Source organism: Hippoglossus hippoglossus, chromosome 8 (assembly GCF_009819705.1).
Source record: "Hippoglossus hippoglossus isolate fHipHip1 chromosome 8, fHipHip1.pri, whole genome shotgun sequence".
Taxonomy (NCBI): domain Eukaryota; kingdom Metazoa; phylum Chordata; class Actinopteri; order Pleuronectiformes; family Pleuronectidae; genus Hippoglossus; species Hippoglossus hippoglossus.
Window position 1 is genome coordinate 19,390,762 of NC_047158.1, and position 23,405 is coordinate 19,414,166.

Genomic DNA, 23,405 nt, shown 5'->3' on the forward strand with positions numbered 1-23,405 from the left:
ACTCTGTTAACATAAAACTAGCTCCTGCATGGAGCCCAAACTCCTGTATTCAGTAACTACAGAATAAATATTGAACTGTTTGAGGAGCTGTGGAGGGGAATAGGGCACAATTCTGTACATGGAAGATGTGTTGATCAACCACATGTTTCACAACCCATGAGATCATTAGAACATGATTGAAGTTCTCTTCCTCGTCCAGTTTTATGGTAAATCTAATGCAAGAATGTTGTTAGTGTTTTTACTTTAGAACATTCTTAATTATTGAGTTAAATATGATAAATATACTTCAGGGGGCTAGCTGAAGTATAGGTCATCAAACCCGCCTCCTCCATGTTAATGGATGGAACATGGGCCAAACTTAAATGCTAAAGTACACTTCAAATTTTTCTCAGAGATGGTTCCTGTCAAAAACAGCCCAGTTTTTCTGAATTAACGTGATAAAAAAAAAATGCTGCATATCAGCCCAACCGATAAGAAACCGTCTAACAGGGATGTATGGTTACAGGTGCGTAAATGTCTCCGACCCAAACCAAAATAAAACCACATCAAACTGAACAGACGAGAGACATGTTTGCTTCCATTAAAGTGAGAGACGATTTTGTTAATACAGAAAAACTGAGCAGCCCTGTTATTCTGAATATAACGAGATCATTTACCTGGGAAAGAAATTGCTCTGTTGTCTGAATTAACAAGATAATTGTCCTAAAATAAATCTGCTGTTTTTCTGAATTAACGAGATTAATCTTTAAAAAACAAAAGAAATCTGCTGTTTTTCTGAATTAACGAGATAAATCTTTAAAAAACAAAAGAAATCTGCTGTTTTTCGGAATTTCCTAAAAAAGGGAAATTATCTCGTTAATTCAGAAAAACAGATCAGATTTGTTCTCTCTAATGAAAGTAATACGCTTCCGTAATAAACTAGAAATGCACAACGAAAAATAAAACAATTTAAAAAAAACAACAAAGCCACATCAAAGATGGCCGACCATGTGTGACGTGTGTCGTTTAGTCGTCCTGTAAAGTGCCTGAAGGTCCTCAGGTAATAAACAAACGGGGGTCCTGATTCGGCGACGGTCGAGCACTCGAGGCGTCACGTTGTTTTACAAACTGTGTGAAATCGTCTGAAGCAGCAGCGACATCTTCCTCCGCGTGTGTTCGAGGGATGTAGATTCAGTCGGCCCACAGCTAACTGAGCCTGTAGTTCGGTGCCCGGACGTCGGATCGTGTGTTTTTACACCACAAGCTAACGTTAGCTTCACAGGAGCGGACGAGCTGGGCCTCAAACCCACGTACTTCTGACATTTAACTGAAATAAAACAACAGGTGAGTTCTGACATCCGGGTTCGGGTTCCGACGTGGTGTGGGGTTTCAGTCCGTGTTCGGTTGGCTGTTGTCTCCCGGGGGGCGGGGGGGGTGCTACACGGCCAAGTCGTCGTCGTTGTTGTGTAGTAAATAGTCCAAACGTGTTGTTGTGTATTTGATCCTGAACTGATCGTGAAGTTTTCGGTTGGTGGGGGGGGGGGGCTTTTGGCTGTTTTTTCCACAGGGAGGCGTGGATGAGCAGCGATGTCTGGCATTGCTCTCAGCCGACTGTCCCAGGAGCGTAAAGCCTGGAGGAAAGACCACCCGTTCGTAAGTCCTGGTCCCAGTGCACACGTGCTCACTTCCCATTGCGATCCACCGGGACGCAGACCCCACTCACATGTTACTGTGTTCCCGCAGGGTTTCGTGGCTGTTCCCACTAAGAATCCAGACGGGACCATGAATCTGATGAACTGGGAGTGCGCCATTCCTGGGAAGAAAGGAGTAGGTGTTGTCCTGATGTCCAGATCACGTTTTATATCGATAATTATCACATTAAATGTCACATTATTCTTTCTTTTTAGTTTTAAGACTGATTTATTTCAGGGATAGTTCACCCAAAAATGAAAATTCACTCATTATCTTTTCACCACGATGCCGATGGAGGTGGTGGGTGAAAAGTTTGAGTCCACAAAACACTTCTGGAGTTTCAGGGGTAAACAGTGTTGCAGCCAAATCTAAATACAATTGAAGTGAATGGTTACGGAAGAACAGAAACTGCTCCTGTGCTGTCATCCGAGTTTCCATAAGCCCCGACATTCAAATTCAACTCGAAACAGAGACATTTACTTCGTCTGCGCTTCTCCCTCTGGAGCCACATTCACAACAAAGTGCGTCTCGGTCTCTTTGCAGTTGTTTAATATCTCAACATGTCCTCGTTCTGTCATTAGACCCTGTGGGAGGGAGGACTCTACAAACTGCGAATGCTGTTCAAAGATGACTACCCGAGCTCACCACCCAAATGTGAGTACGAGTGTGCACAAGTTTCATTTTATTTTGGAGGGCAGGTGTTTCCATACAGATGTTTGTCTGTTTGAACCGCATGTGGGAAGCTAAACATATTGTATATTGCTGAATACAAATATTGAACGTTGCATGATCAAATGAAATACAGTAGAGTTTACAGTGCAACTAATCCATTATGTGATATTCAACAAAATGAGTATTTGATCAGTGATGTTGGCAAACAGACGTGAGGATAGTTTTATCTCTGTGTTTTAAAGATAGTGTTTGAAAACATTCAGGTGATGACACTTCTCTGCAATCACATCATTCTACTTTGTAAGTTTGACCCCGATCTTGACCAAGACCCCTGTTCTCTCTTTTCTCTCAGGCAAGTTTGAGCCACCAATATTCCACCCGAATGTTTACCCCTCAGGCACCGTGTGTCTGTCCATCCTGGAGGAGGACAAAGACTGGAGGCCAGCCATCACCATCAAACAGGTTTGTGCTCACACAACCATGCTTTCCTATTGTCTTTCTACCTATTTGTTATCGCCCAGTAAATGAATGTATGTGAAGTTAATATTTGAAAAACCGTACCCCACTTACTGGACTGTGACTGGAGAACTGTTGACTGTGTGTTCAGATCCTGTTGGGGATCCAGGAGCTGCTGAATGAGCCGAACATTCAAGACCCAGCACAAGCAGAAGCCTACACGATTTATTGGTGAGTGCGTCTGCAGTCGAAGCCTGTTTTTTTTATTTTATTTAGCAGTATCAAAACAACTGTAACCCGTTTTTGAACCCTCAGCTCTTTAACTGTCATTTCCACATCTGCAGCTTTTTCTCGGTTTCATGTCCGTCATGATTGAGAAATGTCGTCAACACACCCACTCGCTCGCGGTGAATTCTTTGGGACATTTTACTTCTGCTGAGTCCATATTTTCCAAGGCGGCTGGCAGGAAAATGTGCCGATCACCTTTTGTGCACTCACATACCGTTCCTCCAGAAAGTTTGAGGACAATACAGTGTATGCTGCATGTATGAAAGCAGTTGAATCCCTAAAAATGAACGTAAGCAGGGTTTATAATGTCTTTATCTCTGTGTTTCAGTCAGAACAGGATGGACTATGAGAAGCGGGTACGGGCACAGGCCAAGAAGTTTGCCCCCACATAGAGAGGAGTGCTGGCCTCCTTCCTGCCAGAGCTGCCTGAGCTGATGGTCACAAACAAACAGGAGGCAGGCGACACCTGAAGGACCACTCCAATAAGAATCCAGTTTTGAGTATTATCATATTATTATACTATTACACAGAAGACAGCTTTCTTTCTTTCATTCTCTTTTTTCTTTCTTTCTTTCTCTCTTTTAAACAACAATAGATCATACTTTTACCCATCTCGGAGAAATATTTATGCGTTTTAATCCATAGCCGATGATCCTGAACTCTAGATCTCTGCTGTCAACGTGAACTTTACTATTTGTTACTTTTTTGTTTAATTCACATCATCCCCAGTTTTGTCCTGAGAACTTCAGAGCTCTCTCGTGCCTCCATTAGCACGTCAGTCATGGGACAGTGCTGTGGAAATACGATTTCATTTCAAAAAGCCCTCTCAGTGTAATGTGGAGTCCGTTTTGGCTGAGGAAGAGTGTTTCTGTAACTTTTCAGCTATTAATAAAACCCCTGGGAATTTAGCAGGTTGTGTTTCATGAATATGGGATTAAACCGGCACAATGTCACAAATACAGTGGACGTCAATCCATTTTTTTTGTGCTCGTCATCCCTCCTCTCATCCGATCACATCAGACTTTCCATTAAAGTTGTTCAATGTTGATTTCAAGCAAAGCAGTAGCAGTTACGTGGGCAGGAAGCGGCGCTCTGTCCACCTCCGAGAAGGACGAGTGGTATATGAAAACTGCCACTGGGGGGGGGTCAGGGCTTGTCTTCCTCCTGTGAGCTTCAGTCGTCATGTTATTGCAGTGAAACTAAGAGGAACTTAGGGTTAAGATTCTTTTTGTGAATCCAACAGGGAGTGAAACTGTTTGTCAGTTGCAGCGATGAACCCGAGGTCACTCTGACCGCCAGTAAAAATTAATTAGAATAGTTTCCCTGTGTGTTTTCTTTTATCCTGCAAAGCTTACAAAATTAATGTCAACATCATAAAATCCAGAAACAGGTCCATCCACAAGTCAGTGTGGCTGAAGGATCCTCATCGGAACGGCCTCTGAAATGAAAAGCAAAAGAAAGTGCACTTGGGAGTAAACGAAGGCCTGAGATTGTTTTTTCTTTTCTTTTTTTTTTTTTTGCCTCTGAATATATGAGTGCATGTACATAATATAAATAATGAAAAATTGTGGAAGTTATGTTTTATATTGTTTTAGCCAGTTGACATTTGTGTGTGGTATTAGAACAAAAACACAATAAATGGCATCAAATTGTGAAATAAAGTTGAATAAAAGGACAAAACATTGTTGTGTCTTTTTTTTGTCTCTAAAGTTGTGTGGGTGGAAATTGGGAAAAGTAAGTAGAACAGTGACACGTGGTGGTAAAGTGTTACGGTCATTGGCCCTTTACTGTTTTCAATTTGCGGGTCAGTGGGTCAAGTCATTACCATCTTTTTCTTTCCATGCACAATACGGACGACACACAAATCATAAATCCCTCTGACCTCAGCTCGGTGGCCTCACTGTCTCTACACTTAGTTCTTCTAACCGGCGGCTGCTCTCGGTAACCAGAGCAAGACTAGAGCCAGAGGGAGGTAGAACATCACTGTTCGGGCTCCACAGCTGAACAGCCTCCCTCTGTCCATCAGCAAAACTAGTGTCCTCCTCTTGAAACTCTCAAAAACACATCTTTATTAAATGGCTTTTTAGTTTTTTTATTTGCTTTATTTGGTCTCCTGCAGTAACTTGTTTAAATTTGTAATTGCACCGCATGTGTTCTCTGTTTTTATGTCAGTGAAGCACTTTTCTCTTTTTAGAAGTTTTATGATTATTATCTTGGAGTTTTGTTTTATCCTCATAGTATTAATCCTTTATATTTAAAGCAGATCTTTAGTGGAGACCATCTATAAATCGTTGTGTGTGTGAGTGTGTGAGTGAGACATGTTTCTCAGTGAATTCTAAAGTCTTAAAATGTTTCCTTGACATTGAGACGGCACTGAATAACATTTTTTTCTGTGACCAAGATATTGCACAAGTATTTTCAAATGTCAAATTTGTTTTTTTTCATTTCCCCCCTTTCTCTACTATTCTTCTTTTTTCTCTCTCTCTTCTCTCTGTCCGAAGTTGAAACCCGATTCCGTGCTCTCGGGTGTCTTGCACGACATTCTTAAGAAATCTAACACCTTTAACACCTTTTGTTTAGCTTTGCCCCCCCCTGTGGTTTCTCTCGCTATGACCTCAGTGGGTCAAAAACACAAACAAGTGGTGAAAGCTCAGGTGAGAAAATAGTGTTTTTCTCTCTTTGTGTTTTCGGTTGCATTTTTAACAGTTCTTTTGTTGTTGGTTATGATTTCCTCTGAACTCCGCTGTGTTGCAGGTAAGAGCAGTAGAAAGCGCCGTGGTGCCACCTCTGTCACTGCCTCACTATGCTGATCCTGGATCTGCCTCCTCCAGGCTTCACAGCTATCACAGCTTGGGCCGCTGTCTCCGCTCCAACGTATTTCCAGGTCTGTGCATCAGTGTCCAGCCTCTGTTTACTCCCCCAGCTTCCTAAGCGTCTGCTGCTCTGCCTGGAAACATGTTTTTATTAACAATATTACAGCCTATTAACATGTGAGCCTTGATCTTATAAGAGGTGCTTCTGTGACGCAATGGGACATTACTACTATAATGGTCAATAGCCAAAGCCAAATGCTAAAAGTATAAAGAAATAGTCCTCGTCTGCAGTCCTCCAATCCTTATTGAGTCTTTGAGTCCTGAACATCTGGACGGATCAGGTCAGGGACGTGGACTCGACTCAGACGATGCACAGTCCCGTCTCCTGTCCTGGCTCTGATCTGAACTGATCAGCTGTTAGACAAGCGTGTCTTCTTTTAGTTTTTTTCTTAATTAGGGTTATTTACTGTAGACGGAGGAGGTAAAAATCTATATACATGCCTATATATTTCTATTTTATGAAATATTTTGGAAAACTATGTGCTTAAACATCTGGATGTGAACTTATTCAATATGAGCATGTGAAAATGCAGATATTAGAGTATTACTGTGCCTCAACTCAGCCTCAGTCTCTCATTAGTCTCTTATCCCATCTTTCCTTCAACCTGCCGAACCCTCCTCCTCTAGGTGCTCTTGTCAAATGGAAATCCCTCAGCCAGGACTCGTACATCAGCCACCCTGTGACGGCCTGGCCCGCCGACCCCCATCTCTGGTACGGACACAGGACAGATGAAATGGGTGAGTGTATCTTTAATCTATTCAATCCCGCTGTGTTTGTTCTGATGTTGTTGTTGTTTTTGTTAAAGACGTGTTTTTCACTGTGCGTTGCGGTGGCTCATCTGCAGTCCAGTGGACAGAGAGAAACATCACGAGCCAGAAGCTCAGCAAGATACTGACGGAAATGGAAAAAAGGGGCACCGCAAAATGAGGTCCTACTTCCTACCCCCGAGACCACAACACACACTACACCCTGATGATTCACACCATCAGTTACTCTGGAAATGCAAAAAAAACAAAGTGTGACTTGCTACCGTACATGTTGTTCAGCTGCTGCTTAACCTTAAAGGATGATTATGACTATAGACTATGTACTATAATCATTTAGCTGCTACAGATGGTCCGTGACATTACGGTGTGTGTGTGTGTGCGTGTACATGGATATAAATAGACAAATATGAAAAGTAACTTTCTAATTTTGTTTTCAATAAACTCTGAGAGATGTTGTTTTTCCAAGCTGAGAATGAAATAGTAATGAGTGTAAACATAAATCACACAGTCCCTTCTGGATCTAGAAGTACAGGAGCAGCACGGTGGAAGCTGGTGGCAGCTGTAGGGTTATTTGTAGCTGTGTGTGATGTGTAAAGGCAGCAGAATGGAGGTGGTTTCAACACAAACCACTGAAACTGGCTTTTTGTCACAAGCTGCTGCTTCTCCTCTCAGGTCAGACCTACATGAAGAGTCTGTAGCAACGATGATAAGTATCGGAAGTTTAGAGGATTCGCGTCATGATGTTATATTGTTAATGCGTTATGTTCCACTGTGTAACCCTCTGTTAGAGTGCCTTGCTTAAAGGCACTGTATAAAAAAATGTAGGAAACCAGGACTCACACAAGATTCCATGGAGTGGTTTTGCTTTTTACGTGTCTTATTTTCAGGCATTTGTCACATACTATACAGTTTATGGCTAAGCTACGTACTTGCAAATTCAACTGTACTTGTGTTATGTGCAATTTCCCCAATTATCAATTATAATAATGCACTGAATTTATATAGAAGTTTTCAAACTTTTCAAGGTTGGAAAACAGAGACAAGATAAGTGAAGGAACAACTGTGCTAAATAAAGTAAAGATAAAAATAAGATGAAATGAATATGTCCTGGATTGATATAAAATTCTATTTAAAAAGAACTCGTATACGAACATGAAAAATTTGATTTATTAAAAACAAAAATACTAAATAGAATAGATCAAATGAGTTTTTCATCGAAAACTGTATTTATTTTTTCATGTATTTATGCATCTAACTTTTATATGTATTTGTTTAGATTTATGTCGTCAGGTCAGTTTCTTCCTCTTCTCTTGATTATTTTTAAAAGTACAAAACTCCAGAGTTCAATGAATGTTTTTATTTTTGTTATTGAGGTTCAGGTTGTAAAAGGTGAGAATCCTTTGTCCTCATTTTTTTATTATTTTTCTCACCTCTTCACCACTGAGCCCCCCCCCCCCCCCCCCCCCCCCTCTTTGTGGTCTGCTGATGGAGACTCTTCTTGTAAACATCTCTGTGCTCGTCCTCCTGCCTCAGACATGGCGGACTTTGACCTTTTAACAAGCGCTCTATGGTCTTCCTCCTATACAACCTCCTCTACGCTTGTCTCTCTCTCTTTACCGCCGCTCGCTGATGCTGACGCCTCGCTCGCTGCAGGAACTACGGGGGTGGCGGGGGGGGGTGCTCTGGCCTTACTGCAGGCCTGAACCTACCCAGGCACCCAAACCATGCAGGCACGCTGATAGCTGAGTTCATATATGTATATTGTGTTGCAACCGGTTGTTGTATGGATGAATGCATTGTGGTTTACACATTGTTGCACAATAGCCTTTACTTGAACTTTGAGACTGAGATAAACACCTTTAGATACTAGAGCCTAAGCACCTCACCCCCCCTCATGCATCATCTGCAACATGGCTCTTTTTTTCCATACTGACTTTCTCTGGCATTTCAGTTTCGATTTCAAATTTCCAGACAGAATGCATGAGTCTATAAGGACATGGCATATATGTGGAGAGCCCAGCTTGATGAGTAAAGCGCGTCAGCTTTACCTTTATTATTTGTCCCTCTCCCCCATAATTACTCCACTTTACACAACAGACGCTGAACATTAGAGGGGAAATGGTGTGTTTGGTTTTTACCGAGCACAATATCGTTGAACCAGGAGTTACTGAGGGAATGACTGTTATCACTGAGTTGGATGATAAATAGGAGCACACCTAAGTTGTGTTTTCCACCACAATTTAAAGGGGAATTCCAAAATGTTTCAATCGGGGCCATATGTTCTTAAACACGGGCTTGCATTGGCCACAATGCAATCTAATGGGAGATTACACTTCATGAAATGTCCACTAAACAGGCTTTTTTCACCTATAAAAGACTTTTATTTGACGTTTCATCAACTGTCTCAATTGCCCCATAAGGTGGTATTGTCTGTGTCTGCCAAAAGTTCTGACCTCCTTAAAAATCGGACTATCCTCCCTATTGCACAAAGAAAAATAAATAACCTTCATCCTAAATTAGTCCCCTTATGTGCTGTCCCCTTCCTCTATATTGCCCTGTCTTAAATTTGAGCTTTATTGATGGACAGTGATGGAAAAGACAAGCAAACTGACAATTAGAGGAAATCTGTGGCTAAAACAGTTTTTTATTGACTTTTGAGTGAAGACACGACTGCTGCTTTAACTCCCGACCCTCTTTCCTCTATAGATGCACAAAGAGTATACGTGTGTTCGCAGTGGTTGCGGCTGTAACAGCAGTGGTTTTGATGCCGTACAACTTTTGTCTTGTGTGTGAGTGTGTGTGCATCTTACATAACCCCCACGGTTGTAAGTCTGCCAGCTTTTGCCTCTTATATCCTCTGAATCTTCAGTTTCAGCTGAGTTTTATTGGCATAAACTTCCCTTCACAGGGCAAGGTGCAGGTTTCTTCTTTATACAACACACTTTACATTCTGATTGAAACAGGATGTGGTGTTTCTGCTTTGTATTTCTTGTTTTCGGTACAATTATTACGTTTGAAGCCGTGATGGGGTCCAGGTAGAGCTGCTGCTGGTGCTGAGCAGAAGGGTGGGGCTCTGCGGTACAATCTGCGAATACATACGACACAACAAGGAGTTGAAACAGCTCCAGGAGTCCAGAAAAACACCAGAGATTCAAAACAAACAGCAATGGTTTAAAATGGGGAATCACATTTCAGCTCATTCCATTTTAAAAGGTGCAGATTATACCTGAACCTCATCAGTGGAGTTTTATTAATGAATAACATAAGATGACTGTGAGGAATTTTGTCTATCGTGAGGAAAGATTCAGATAAAGTTCAGGTGCACACACACCTTGGCCGACCCCCCCCCCCCCCCCCCCCCAACCACCACCACCACCTCTCTCTCTCTCTCTCTCTCTCTCTCTCTCTCTCTCTCTCTCTCTCTCTCTCTCGCTCTCTCAGCTTCAACACACAGCTTCAATACATAGCTTCCTGTAAGCCCCAGACGCCCGCTGTGGTTAAAAGTGAAAAAATGTTGCTGGGCACTTAAAAGAAGAGAGCAGAGCGAGAATGAGGAGACGGAGGGATAAGTGTGAGTGTCAGAGAGAGAGCGAGAGAGAGGTAGAGATGTGCCAGTAGAAGAAAAGGGGAGAGAAAGAAAGAAAGAAAGAAAGAAAAGGGGGAGATACAGAAGAAAAGAAAATCCCCCAAGTCATCGGTCAAGCGGGGACGAGGATAATGTGTTCCCTCTCTGGGACGCCCTGCTGCCTTCACTGACCAAGACCAATGAGGTAGTGTTTCACCTTTTCTTGTTCAAAAATAACAATTCATTAATGATGTGAACAGCAGCCTATATTTTCATGTATTTGATAGTTTAATTGGACATATAACGTGTATGTTTTCACACCTTTCAGGTAGTAATATGTCGATTTCCCGATCTGCTGGTGGAATTATTTTAAAACGTGAATCATCATTTACACTGATGCACCTTTCGCAAAGTCCCACTCATTTCAGACGTTGGCAGAAAAAAACCCCAGCGATGACTGATGACTCAAACTGGAGACATAACATGAAGATGATAGTTTCTCCTCTTTGGCTCATGTGTCTACAGGAGGATTGTATGTGTCCGTTATGCTTTTATTCTTCACGGTTTCATTAGCAGACAGTTTATAATCAGCCGGAGTAGAATATATCACATATTACCAGTATGGCTGACAGGAAGCTGTTACTGTGACTCACAGTTAATAGAGCACCGGCACAGGTGCCCGTGTTTTTCCGCCAAGTTTCACTACTGTCATCTTAAAATTAGTTCTTTGCTCAGTGTGGATCTAGTATTGTTTTCTCTGAACAAAGGTACGACTCTATGCAGACGACGGTTGCTTATTCGGTTTCAATGAAACGACTTTCAGAATAGATGCAGAAACAGGAGTGGTAGTTATCAGCCCACCCGAGTTTTCACAACTGTCACTTTGAGTCAGAGAAAAGTTTTAACAACAATAATCCAGTTCCTCAGAACAGTTTGATCACATTTATTCTTTATAACTTCCACTTCCATTTTTTCAGCATTTGTCTATTAATATAGTTTAATGTGTTAACACTTGTTTGTGATGATCTCTGTTTACAGTTATATTGTGGTCATGGAGATGCTGTGGCCCCTCATAGTCCTGTTTGCAGCCAGCGCAGCCCACTCCCACAAAGAGTCACAAAGTAAGAATGTTTTTACAGACAGTTTGAATTTTAACTTATTGGAAAACCCATCATTGTGTGTCCATCTAAAAGTCCATGCATCTAACTTCTCTCTTCCTGTCTGTTGTTGTGTCTGTTGCTGTGTCTCTGGAGCTCGAGGACTCGCCTGCGTGAACGACTTCGTCCGAAACGTCAGCTGCACGTGGAGCAGCTCTCCAGTGGCTCCTGGTGTTGACTGTTGGATCCACGGTACAAAGAAAATCTGGATCTTCGAGAACCAAACACGATACTCCAGACTAATTATGTAAGACGTTACAGATGTATTATTTAATTCTGCCAGTGTAACGTGTATTTGCTCAGGTGCTTCCATGAGAAGATGAAAACTTGATAACGTCACCACTGTCTCAAATCTGAAGGATTTATTGGTCATTTCTGTTGTTTCATACGTATAATTAGTCAGAGCTGCAAGCTGAAACCTCACGAAACGTCTCCTCCAGGCTGTACTTTTGCCTTCGAAAATCACGTAAGTCACCGATATGTGTTATTCATAAGGCATGTTCATATCTTTCCCTTTAGAATCTCTAAAGTTTTTCATTGTTATTCTTTCTTCAGCCGTCATGAGAAAAGTGTTATCAGGAAGAGACGGCACTGACATATAAAACAGATCCACATTGTTGTGGAGAATCTGCTGCTCAACAGTGAAGAAAGTGTTCAGGAGCCCGTTGATGTCTCATACTGATGTCCTCTCATGTTCTGAAGTCTCATTTCCTGTAGTCACAATTTAAACCCCTACAGATCCTTTAATCTGCTAGTTCCTAAACAATCATTATGGCCTGCTCACGCAGTTTCATATCTGTGGTGTCTAGGGAGCGAAACCTTGGACCTTCGCCAAGCTCTCGCACTACGCCCAGTAGAGGAACCCCTTACTGACCTACACATGCTATTTCCGTTTTTTTGTTATGGATGCCTATAGGTTTTCAACCGTTATGAATTCAACAATATCAGCATGGAGTGTGACGGCAAGTTGTTGGAGAACCTTCCAATGTTTGAGCCATACAAACACAGTGAGTAGCTTTTACTTCTTCAGTAAAAACTGTTAAACCTTTGAGTTGATCCTGAAACTTTGGAAAAGTAGTTGGTCAACTGGTATTTCTGTGTGTGTGTGTGTGTGTGTGTGTGTGTGTGTGTGTGTGTGTGTGTGTGTGTGTGTGTGTGTGTGTGTGTGTGTACAGTTCAAATGAATCCTCCAGGTGTTCCTGCCGTCAGCAGCACTGCTAATGAGACCTTGATATCATGGAGTCCAGGCAGTCCTCTCTCAAGCTTCCTCACCACCCTTAACTTCCAGGTTCAGATCAAACTGAAACAGCAGATGTGGAAGGTGAGAGACTATCAACGATAATAATACAACACTTATTTGTGACGTGCTATAAGAGCGTCTACCTACTAATTCCACAAACGTCTTTCTGTCCGTGTGTGGAACGCATATCTCGAACCGTTCGTCTTATTTGGTGCCATTTGGATTGGCGATACGTTCAATATTGTTAGAAATTGAATAAACAGGTGACCATCATTGATAATTTGATTATTTTGATCTCACCATCAGGACACAGACATTCACACGAGTCGTTGGAGCTGATCTCAATCATAACAGCAATATTTATAGAATCCCTTCCTCTTTGGGAATTTGTCTTCAAAGTGAAAGCACAAAACACCTCACCCTCCCCTTGCAAACATGAAAGAGACGTCAGTTGTCATAAAAACTCAAAAGGTGCATAGTTTGTCCAGTCTGGGCTACTGTAAAAAACATGGTAGCCTCCGTGGAGAGGTCCCACTCCTGATGTAAATATAAAGTATTTAAATATAAAGGAACCATTCTAGTGTTAAGAAAACAACAATTTGTACAATTTAAATGAAACACACTCGTGAAAACATCACTAGGATTAATTTATATTCAATTTGCTGGTTCATTTTCTTTGTGGTTTGACATGGTTTTATTATTCATTTTAATGGTGACAAATTTTCAAAGCATGTATGCATGTATTCATACATGTAAATATCCTCTTCCACTCTCAGTGTTGCATGTTTATGAAGTATATTTGTCTGCAGCATAAAAGGTTGTGCTTGGTTTCACACGTATCTCGTGCAAAATAAATGCTACTGCTGCTAATCCAGGTGTTAAATCACACAAATCACTTGAGACTAATTCTAGTACCGTGCCAAATTGTGTTGTGTTAACAGGAGGACAGTACTTTGTCCACACAAGAGCCGCAGTTAAAAATACATGCTCGGCAGCCAAAGGGCCACTACCAGGTCCGAGTGAGAGTCAGTCCCGGCGGCACGCACAGCGGCCACTGGAGCAACTGGAGTCCCACAACATCCTGGACCGCATCACACGGGCAAGGTAACAGCATGAGACCCACGCTCCACACCAGCAACAGGGAGCAGTCCCCAATCCTGTGCAGGAAAACAAACATGTGGGGTTCTGGGGGAAACCTGCGTTGCACTCACTGGAATATCACCTCTCTGTTTCAGATCGTCTTCTGCCGCCGACGCCGCGGATAATGTGGGTAGTGATGTTGCCCGTGGGTTTCCTTGTTGTAGTTCTGGTCTTTTACCTGAGTTGTGTGCACAAGGGGTGAGTAAACTGTGCGTTGGTTTGTGTTTGCATCAATGACTATTTAAAGATGGACCATGTGTATCATCCCACTCGGATAACGGTGCTGCACTGCATCCATTGATATTCACAATTATATAAGATGAGTAAACACTGGCTAGGGTCGACAGATGGAAATTAGCTTGTAGAGCTAACTCTGGCTCATTTAGAATATCAAATAAACAAACAAACAGAATGACAGAAACCATCTTTGGTTAGGTATAAAAAGTTTGGAGTGCATTCCGACTTTTTAGTTTGATCCATGTCCCATCCACTTACAGGGAAGAGGCGTGCTTTATGACTGCAGTCAGCCACCAGGGGGTGATCCAGATGTTTTTGGGGAACCGTCATGTCGTACATCTTTTTATATGCTCTGGTGTTTCTTATTTACTTCTTTTTCTTCAAGCTGCTGCAGGCGGCTCAAAGTGAAGCCGGTGCCAAACCCTTCCTACTACTTCCACACCATCCACTCTGTCCAGGGAGGAAATCTCAAGGTAAAAATAAACTTATCTCTACATCTTGTGCTTGAAAGTCCTGCTTCAGTAACTGCAGGTGTTTTCACAAAATCTATTTATAAGAGCAGAGAGTTGCAGCCGCAGTCAGTCACAGATTAGAGAAATTCTCTTTTAAACCACAGAAAAAAAACATGCTTTTTGTTGTGGTTTGTTGCTTGATTTCCAGGCAACACTGACGCATGCACACACACGTGTTCAGAAAACTTTCAGATTCAAGTAATGTTCTCTACTGATTCCTCTGGTGGGTTTTCTTGTCTAAATCGTTTCTTATTCCTCAGAAATGGCTGAATCCTCTGTCAGCTCCTGAATCGTACTTCATGGCTCAGCCAGGCGATCACATCTCCCCGGTGGAGGTGTGTGAAGGCTGGGATACTGTCCCCCCCGCCTCTCCTTCCTCCATCTCCACCATCGCTCTGCTCCACATCAGGGGCTTCCCCTCTGCTGGCTCTGACACCAGCAAAGTTGTGGATGACTCCTCCTCCTCCTCCTCCTCCTGCTTCTCTAACATGGGCTACTTCATGTCCAGCACCTCCAGCAGCGTAGCTCGAACTGACCCCAATCCCGTCTACTTCACCTACCAGGACGATTTCCACAACCTGCACAACGAGGGCCGGCTTCACCTCGCCCTCTGCCCCTCCCTCACCTCCTCCTCAGCCTACGAGCGTCTGAAGAGGGAGCCGCAGAGCCCAGACTCAGGCTTTGGCATCGGACAGGAAGACGAAGAGGACAAGTCGGACAAGACGAGCATGGCTGCAGAAGGGGACAAGGTCTCAGATGATCCCCCGAGCTCACCTCCTCTTATCCTCCCTCTGCATCCTCCTTCCTGGGTGTGCTTTCCCTCCTCTGTCCTGTCCCCTCTTCACCTCCCCGGTCTCAATCAGATATACTCTGATAGCCAGGAGGAGGAGGAGGAGGAGGAGGAGGAGGAAGATGTGGCAGCTGCTGACAGTAACTACGCGGCCTGGCCTGTGGCTGGCCCCATGTGCAGGTCGTCCTCAATGTCTGCTGAGCCTTGTAAACGAGGCTATCTCACAATCAAAGAACTACAGACCACATTCAGCAATAAATCTATCTGACGAATTCCAGGAGAATCCCTGTGTGATCATTGAACATGTGATCTGTGTATACTGTGTATTGTAGTTTGAGAGTGGAGCGCTCATGTGCAGTTTCAGCTCAGAAGAGGCGAGCTGAGAGGTAGATGTTGCTACGCTACACGTGCTGTAATGTGTTTCCGTTGCATTCGTTGACATCTGTGTAGAGACCAAACTAAATAAAAGCTCTGGTAGAAATGGGTCACCCTTTCGCTTCCTGTGTCAGCGTGGAACGAGGGCTGCGAGGTGGGCACATGAGCCGGTGTGACAGAGAGTGTGTGAAACGCCCCCATTTGTGTGTGTGCGTGTTAGTGTGTGTGTGTGTGTTGTTTCAAGTGTTTACATGTCCTGTCAGGTGGTCCTGGAGTTGTGTGTGCGTGTGTGTGAGTGTGTGTATTAGAGTGTGGTTTGACATTTAACTCAACCAGTGACATCCGTTCACCTCACAGAGAACAAGCTCTTCATCAGTGTCTTCTTTCCATTTCACAACAGCTTCGCACATCACATCACGTGTCACTATTCTTGACAACATGCGTTAAGTATCCAGTTGTTACCATCGTTATATGGATGAAAAACATATTAGATGAAATAAATAGAATCAAAATGGTTATTACCTCTTTGAAACCAAAATTTGTAGGTATACGCTGTTTTTTTAAAACACAGGTAAACACTGTAAAAAAGGTGAATGACTTCTCTCCCATTGCCAGTGGAGAAGTTTGCCTTTCTGGTGTTTCCATCCCTGCCGATCGGAGCAGGAGCCGGTGAAAACCTGCCACTTCTGCCGTCATTTGACCAGTAAGAGAATGCTGATTCTATCCGTTCCCATTCAGACAAAAGTCAAATGTATAGTGGGTGTTATTGGTTTTTTGGACCAGTGGAAAAGGGGCTTTTGAGAGATTTAACTACTTTTATACAACAAACAAGACAAAACACCCAGCTACTGTTTTCCAGTCATTAAGAAATCACTACAGCTCCTGATTGAAAAATGGCCTCTGAACAAATCCATCATCTGAAACTCATCTGCTACTGTGGAAGAAAAAAACGGTGTTATGTTTGAGTTAAAGTGGAGCGACACTGTGAATCGTGGTCACTGCTCCAAATGAAACACATGGTAACTTAATACGCTGACATGTCTGCGTGCAGAGAGGGATTTAGAACCACATGGTTGTACTCATACTCTTGTTAGCACTGGAAAAAAAGAACTATTTAAGATCCTCGTGAGGCAGCTGTCCATCCCCTTTGTTTTTCCTGAGTTATGCCACAAGAACGCTTTATGGTTTGGACTTTGCTGTCGTCCAAATCTGAATTCCCCCATAATTATATCTGCCACTAACAATATGTTTTGAGATGAAAATGCAGGTTGGTGTTTTGAGAATAAAAAAAATAAAGTTTCCAGTCGTTTCCAAGTGATGTTTGTGAGATGATGCAGCTGCTGGATTCGGAGATGAATGAGACTTGTGGTGTTCGTCTGCAGAAAGAAGAGCCGACGCAGGGAGATGACAGAACCATGATGAGAGTCTGATTCCTTCTGACTGTGTGTACAGGACGACTCCATGAGCTGGCATCAGGTGGCTTCAGATGCCTAATCGTTTACATCGGGCAGAACCAAAACCACAAAGGAATGTTCTCGTGATGTAGCAGCAAAACAATCTATGAAACCTGGACCCTCAGGACCTGAAGACGATAATGTTCAACAGCTGTTGCACGTTACACGTGTCCACGAATCCTGCTTCAACCCCCTCTGGTTCTCTCAGGGTTCTATGTGCAGACGACAGGGAGATGCATGGGATCATTTCACCAAACCATTTGTGGTTGTGTTGTCTTATCTGCTGTCGTGTTTTTTTACATATCGTAAATTTTTCTTGTTCGCTGTTGTGTGTTTTGATTTGTAGTTCTCGTGAAGTTGTCTCATTTGTCATCGTTTTCTTATCTGCTGTCGTATTTATGGGATTTTTTGCTGTGTTTACTTATTTGCCATTGAGCTTTACACGTCCCTGTCACCTCCCTCAAAGAACTAAGCATTAAAGGACTGATACACATCTGAGAACACTCAGAAGAATAAAAATCACCCACTAATTCACATTGCTCTCTCTCTCTCTCTCTCTCTCTCTCTCTCTGTCTCTCTCTCTCACTCTCCCTCCCTCTCCCTCTCCCTCTCTCTCTCTCTCTCTCTCCCTCTCTCTCTCTCTCTCTCTCTCCCCCCCCCCCCCTCCCTCTCTGTCTCTCGTCCTGCAGCTGCAGCAGATGCAGGGGGGCATGGCGGAATTCAGCACAGCGGAAATGCAGACCAGGACTTTCCATGACCTCTGGGGAGTGAGTGAACACCCCCCCCCCCCCCCCCCCCCCCCCCACGGGCGTGTCAGAAACAACATATTTTCTGCCTTTTGCTGCTGTAACAGCTGATTTTTGTATCTTCAGGAGCTGTTGTTCCACAGATATTAAACTGTCCCCCCCCCCCTCAGGTTTTTACTGTAAAATCAATGGACAGAAACTTGTTGGCTGCGTCTCCATGAGACTCTGTCCACTGGAGGGATCTGTGGGAAACGTCTGACACAGAGACACAGGGAGGAGGAGGAGGGCTGCTGACTCAGGAACGTCTCTCCTCCGTCCTTCGTCTCCTCAGCGGCTGCACAGACGTGAACGAGGTGAGATTCATTCAGATAAAAAAATCTCAGTTGCTTGTGTGATGGTTGCATGAGCGCTGAATGGGAGTGTTGGGATTGAACTTCACTAGAGTCTGTTCTGCACTGTGGACCATTAATATGCTGGAGAAATGCTCCTGTAGAGTCGAATGCATGATCTGCTACATGCACACTCCAGAGCTTCCATTGCTGCATCTTGCCCCTGCTTGTAGTAACTTGTGCTTATGGGATATACTATAACCCAAAAGCATAAGGTATATCTCTACACGTGTATATTAAAGTGAAAAAAACCTCAGCATGCATGCAGACGCCCCGAGACAGTAGAGTTCATACATATATATGAACGTTCAGGATCGTATACCTTTAATGTACAAGCTTCCAGTACAAATGGGGTTTTCCACATTAACAGTTATGTAAGATCTTCGCTCAGGAGCCATTTCAAACCCACTGAATGAGCGTCTGTGGTTCACTCTGCAAATCTCTTCAGAACATTAACACAAGCAGCAGGTTTCCACTTCACTAATTAAAAAAAAAACTGTGTATTTACATTGAATGTGAACTTAGCAGCTGCAGAGCTGCGGAGAAATTCCAGCAGTTCTTCGACACGTTGTTTCTACAAGGAGAATGTGTAAGTTTGCTTCTCCTCATTTGTGTGATTCTCGCATCTAATTGTGTCTTTGCATTGACTTTGTATGTAATCTAGGGAGGCGCGACAAATTCACCTCTCATCATACATGTTTTGTGTCTCTTTGTAGTTGTTTTGTTTATATAGTTGTTATGTTTCTTTGTAGCTCCGCTGTGCATCTTTGTAGTTGTTTTATTTTTCATATTTCAAACAAACAAACATAATCTGCTGTTTGTTTTTGTGCAGCAACCAAACACAATCTGTGAAATGACCGATTTATTTAAATTGAATTGTATTTCAGAGAAAATCTACTGGAGCTAAACATAATCATAACCTCTGATAGATGTGTGTGTGTGTGAGGTCTCTTACTGAGCACATGTAAACCCTGTCATGTGTGCAGGATGCAACTGGATCCAGCTGTTCTACATGTATGTAAACACAGCAGCACACACGTCTAATCACTGGAGTCTGGCAGACGTTTCACAACGTTTCCACCCAAACATTCTCAGCCTGGGCGGGAAAAAAAAAGTTACTCTGCTGACTTTCTCTGGGTTCATCTGGGTTCATCGTTGTGAGGAGTTAAGCTTCCGGATGTAATTGTTGTTAAATTATGGGATGTCTGCTGGGTCGTTTCTCAGGTGATTTATGATCCTTGTCGACTATTATTATGTCACTTTCTTAACTTTTGGGATTTGGATGAGAAGAGCATCAGCGTCAGTCTCAACTCTGTGAACTGTCTATACAGAGGGAAATATTCTAGAGTTTATTCCACTTTCAACACATCAGCAATTTATGAAGAAATATGTGGAATTTTTACTTTATTTGTTTTGCCACAATTCCAGACTCCAGCTTCTTCTTTGGGTAACGACTGTTTTCTCTGGCTCAGGGTGGAAGATTCCTCTTCCTCCTTTCCACCGTTCTGGGAACGACATCTAGAAGACAAATGATCTGATTCTATAAGCAGCTGCTGAACCTCTGATATTTGGATTGTTGGCTTATAAATTGAATATGTCTTCATTACTGCTGCAGCTATCAACCTTAGATAAGATCATTTTTATTTATATGGACTAATAATATTATTACTGGCGTTTAAACACTGTGGACTTCTTGTTTCCAGTAAGCTGGACTGATCCAACTTGCTCCACTCCACCAGTAGAAAGGCTCACAAACTTAAAGCGTGTCAAACTTTGTAGCCCGTCCAAACCTGTGATGATTTCCTCTCTAGACACAGTCATGCTGGGAGTTCTCCTCATTCTGTCCCTCTCCTCCCTGGCGGATTTGGTGCCTCCCCCGAGGTCTCCCCCTGTCCTCTGCAGGCACTGCTGTGATGACCTGGAGCCAGCAGAGGGCAGCGGAGAGCAGCCGAACACAGCTGGGTTCAATCACGTGCCAGAGGTCCGCACCTACATCAACATGACCATCCTCAAAGGTAGATCAAAGGCAATCAAACCGGACACTGGACTTACTCATGTGGTGAAAAACACACTGCAGATTTTGAGAAATGTCAAAGTTTAAATTTTCCAAAACATGAGACTTACTTTATAAAAATATATGATATATGTAAATGAAGCTAACAAAAAGGGCTCAGCTCCTTTCCGAGACATGAAGTCATCCAGGGCGTTGGACTTCAGAGATGACTGTACACCAGGTCCACTCCCTCTTATGTTGACTGGAGCCCGGACAATGTGGATTTTTGTTTGCTTTTGACAAAACTATATATATTAGGATTTTTATTTTTAAATTGGCTGATATACTATATATAGATATTCTTTATGTTCAACAATTCCCAAGATGTTGTTATCAGACACTCATGACAGATAATTGTCTTTGACACTTGATATTTTACAGTTTAAACTTTATTCTAAATAACTATGAGTAAAAAGAAAACACAAATAAAATCAAATATATAGAACTTGAATTAATAAAGATATGAAATAATGTGTTAAAGTATCAGCCTCTTTTCACCTTTTCTATTTTCATTCGGTCTCTTGTGAGCAATATAATCTCTTACTCTCTTGTATTATGAAGAAGTATGACTTCTATCACTCTGTGTAGGTGACAGAGGAGAACGAGGCGACAGAGGAACACCAGGTAAAGCTGGACCCGAAGGCCCTCCAGGCTCCAGGGGGCCCATGGGCTCAGAAGGCACTAAGGGCCAGGCAGGTCTTCCAGGAGACGCCTGTAAAGTCCAGTACTCTGCCTTCTCCGTAGGCCGTCGCAAATCCCTGCACAGCCTGGAGTCGTACCAGGCGCTGCTGTTCGACACGGTCTTTGTCAACCTCGACGGCCACTTCAACATGTTCGAGGGCAAGTTCCTCTGCCACGTCCCAGGGATCTACTTCTTCAACGTCAACATCCACACATGGAACTTCAAGGAGACGTACGTACACATCATGAGGAACGACAAAGAGCAGGCCATCGTGTACGCCCAGCCCAGCGACCGCTCCATCATGCAGAGCCAGAGTCTGCTGCTGGAGCTGGAGCTGGACGACGAGGTGTGGGTCCGGATGTACAAGAGGGAGAGGGAGAACGCCATTTACAGTGACGACGTGGACGTCTACATCACCTTCAGTGGATACCTCATCAAAGGGAGTGTGGAGGACTGATGAGCGAGAGAGAAGACGAGCTGAGGATGTGACAGTTGGGAAGAAGAACCTTTGCTTTTTGGAGAAGAAGAAGACGTCCAGCGTGCTCCACCGAACTCTCTTTGACAAAATGTGAAGTAAACTTAATACACTCATTACCACAATGGACACCACAAAGTGCTAGAAGTTTGAAAGTACTCGTACAGGGCCTGATCTAAACCTGCCTGTTTGAAATGGACTGTTTTCTTATGCTACTTCAGAATGTAGTTTTAAAAAAGTGTGCTCATCCTGCCTGGTTTGTCTGCAATGAAGATTTTATAGTCAATGTTTTTCATAAAATTAAACAGAATTTGCTTAATTACTGTTCTTGTGTGGGGCTTTTATATAAGTTTCAGCGATTTACTCAAGCGACACAATCTTTTGTGATCAAAATCATAAACTTTTCCAAATAAAACCTCTACAATTCAACTCTATATAAAGCAGGGCAGCAACAAAATGAATGCTGTGCTTTTATTTTAAAGAATAATGGTTCGACCCAGTTTCTGACAGCTGCTGTAGTTAAAAAAACCTGGTTTGTCTGCAATGATTTTATAGTCGATATTTTTCATAAAAATAAACGGAATTTGATTAATGACTGTTCATGAGTTTGGCTTTTATATAAGTTTCAACGATTTATGCACTTTTTCGGGGGATTTACAATAAACATAACAAGTGTGCAGCCGATAATAAGTACGTCGATTGTCTTAGACGGACCTTCAGTTTATGAGCAGCAGCCGTGTTTATGATCCTTTTCAAGCTCAATCTTCCACAAGTCTCCTTATCTTTAAAGAAAAAGCAGTTGGTATTTCCTGTTGACATTTCCGTTTGCTCCACTGATGATGTTGTTATCTGGACATTTTTCCTCCCCCAGCTACTGGACTTCCTGTCACTCCTCACCACACAATGTGACTGTTCTGCTTCACGCCGTCGAGACAACGCCGTGATGAATATGCTAATGTGGCAGGTCAATATTAATTTAGTGCCAGTATTATAAAACTGAGAATATATAATTTCTTATATTCATTGGAGACAAAGAGAGACTGATAAATTGTCCTTCATGCCCCACGACCTTTATTTCTGTAGTATGTAGACCAGGCGATGAATGGCATCATGATACAGATGAAACTTCGAATTTGCATTTTCCCCGTGAACGGGAGGAGGAACAATGCGTGTTTTACAAAAACAGACATCGCTGTGTGCCACTATTTGATGCTAGGATGTGGAATGAGGTCAAAATGTAGGACAGAGTTTGGTGCTGCAGCTTCAACAAACATTTCATCTGTTCAGAGCAGTAACGTTGTGGCGGTAAACAAGTCGGCCATCAAACTCTGAGCTTAATAAAAAGCCCATGATGATTGATTTCCTCGTTACAAAAGCAGAATGTACTCATAGATTTTATTCTGTTAATAAATAAACAGCGGTTGGTTTTTTTTGCCTTACAAAATTATTTCCATTTTGTCGTTTGCACAGCAGAGAAAAACATATGGACAGTCACATAAGAAAATACAATAAAAGAACATAACAAAAATACAAAAGAGATATGAAAATACAATTAACTTGGCGATCCAAACACTGGTAAGGTGAGCGTGGGATAAAAAGGTGTGTTTTCCTATTTTTTTTATGCTTCTAGGGGAAAACAGACACTGACGTTTAATAAGGTTTGATTGAATTTCAGAAACAACAGTGTCCCCTCTGACACAACATCTCACACTCATAGAAAAGAAATAAACCGAAAGGCAGTGAGACGACACCGTGCGAACATGTACATCTTAGTGACTTGCAGAACAACATGGCACAAACCATGTCCATGACATCCGGTAAAGTACAAACCACAAATGACACAATCCACTGGACACAACCAC

The 23,405-nt window shown here is 42.7% G+C and overlaps 4 protein-coding genes across 11 annotated transcripts; all 4 read left to right on the forward strand.

The window, feature by feature from the left end:
* The first annotated feature begins 98 nt into the window (after nucleotides 1-98).
* Nucleotides 99-4,441, forward strand: LOC117766105 (SUMO-conjugating enzyme UBC9-like). 3 transcript variants are annotated; one of them, XM_034592814.1, is made up of 7 exons: nucleotides 99-206; nucleotides 1,547-1,632; nucleotides 1,723-1,806; nucleotides 2,253-2,325; nucleotides 2,696-2,805; nucleotides 2,951-3,030; nucleotides 3,416-4,441. In XM_034592814.1, the coding sequence occupies exons 2-7, from the start codon at nucleotides 1,567-1,569 to the stop codon at nucleotides 3,477-3,479; spliced, it is 477 nt and encodes a 158-aa protein (XP_034448705.1). In that variant the 5' UTR covers nucleotides 99-206; nucleotides 1,547-1,566; the 3' UTR covers nucleotides 3,480-4,441. The 3 variants fall into 3 exon arrangements, with proteins under 3 accessions (XP_034448705.1, XP_034448706.1, XP_034448704.1); XM_034592815.1 differs by lacking the exon at nucleotides 99-206 and adding an exon at nucleotides 982-1,323 and having other exon boundaries at nucleotides 2,696-2,827; nucleotides 2,885-3,030; XM_034592813.1 differs by lacking the exon at nucleotides 99-206 and adding an exon at nucleotides 1,008-1,323.
* Nucleotides 4,442-5,662: 1,221 nt separating this feature from the next.
* On the forward strand, nucleotides 5,663-7,538 carry LOC117766106 (testis-expressed protein 33). Of its 2 annotated transcripts, XM_034592817.1 has the most exons (4): nucleotides 5,663-5,741; nucleotides 5,842-5,971; nucleotides 6,588-6,698; nucleotides 6,767-7,538. In XM_034592817.1, exons 1-4 carry the CDS (start codon nucleotides 5,697-5,699, stop codon nucleotides 6,886-6,888), a joined length of 408 nt encoding a protein of 135 aa, XP_034448708.1. In that variant the 5' UTR covers nucleotides 5,663-5,696; the 3' UTR covers nucleotides 6,889-7,538. The 2 variants fall into 2 exon arrangements, with proteins under 2 accessions (XP_034448708.1, XP_034448707.1); XM_034592816.1 differs by having other exon boundaries at nucleotides 6,588-7,538.
* Nucleotides 7,539-10,256: 2,718 nt separating this feature from the next.
* On the forward strand, nucleotides 10,257-15,850 carry il2rb (interleukin 2 receptor, beta). 4 transcript variants are annotated; one of them, XM_034592367.1, is made up of 10 exons: nucleotides 10,257-10,498; nucleotides 11,332-11,414; nucleotides 11,547-11,697; nucleotides 11,850-11,916; nucleotides 12,367-12,457; nucleotides 12,626-12,771; nucleotides 13,632-13,794; nucleotides 13,926-14,028; nucleotides 14,462-14,540; nucleotides 14,840-15,850. In XM_034592367.1, exons 1-10 carry the CDS (start codon nucleotides 10,494-10,496, stop codon nucleotides 15,635-15,637), a joined length of 1,686 nt encoding a protein of 561 aa, XP_034448258.1. In that variant the 5' UTR covers nucleotides 10,257-10,493; the 3' UTR covers nucleotides 15,638-15,850. The 4 variants fall into 4 exon arrangements, with proteins under 4 accessions (XP_034448258.1, XP_034448257.1, XP_034448255.1 ...); XM_034592366.1 differs by having other exon boundaries at nucleotides 10,258-10,498; nucleotides 11,553-11,697; nucleotides 14,453-14,540; XM_034592364.1 differs by having other exon boundaries at nucleotides 10,259-10,498; nucleotides 14,453-14,540.
* Nucleotides 15,851-18,160: 2,310 nt separating this feature from the next.
* On the forward strand, nucleotides 18,161-21,723 carry c1qtnf6a (C1q and TNF related 6a). 2 transcript variants are annotated; one of them, XM_034592371.1, is made up of 3 exons: nucleotides 18,161-18,297; nucleotides 20,151-20,348; nucleotides 20,975-21,723. In XM_034592371.1, the coding sequence occupies exons 2-3, from the start codon at nucleotides 20,153-20,155 to the stop codon at nucleotides 21,523-21,525; spliced, it is 747 nt and encodes a 248-aa protein (XP_034448262.1). In that variant the 5' UTR covers nucleotides 18,161-18,297; nucleotides 20,151-20,152; the 3' UTR covers nucleotides 21,526-21,723. The 2 variants fall into 2 exon arrangements, with proteins under 2 accessions (XP_034448262.1, XP_034448261.1); XM_034592370.1 differs by having other exon boundaries at nucleotides 18,164-18,297; nucleotides 20,145-20,348.
* Nucleotides 21,724-23,405: the final 1,682 nt, after the last annotated feature.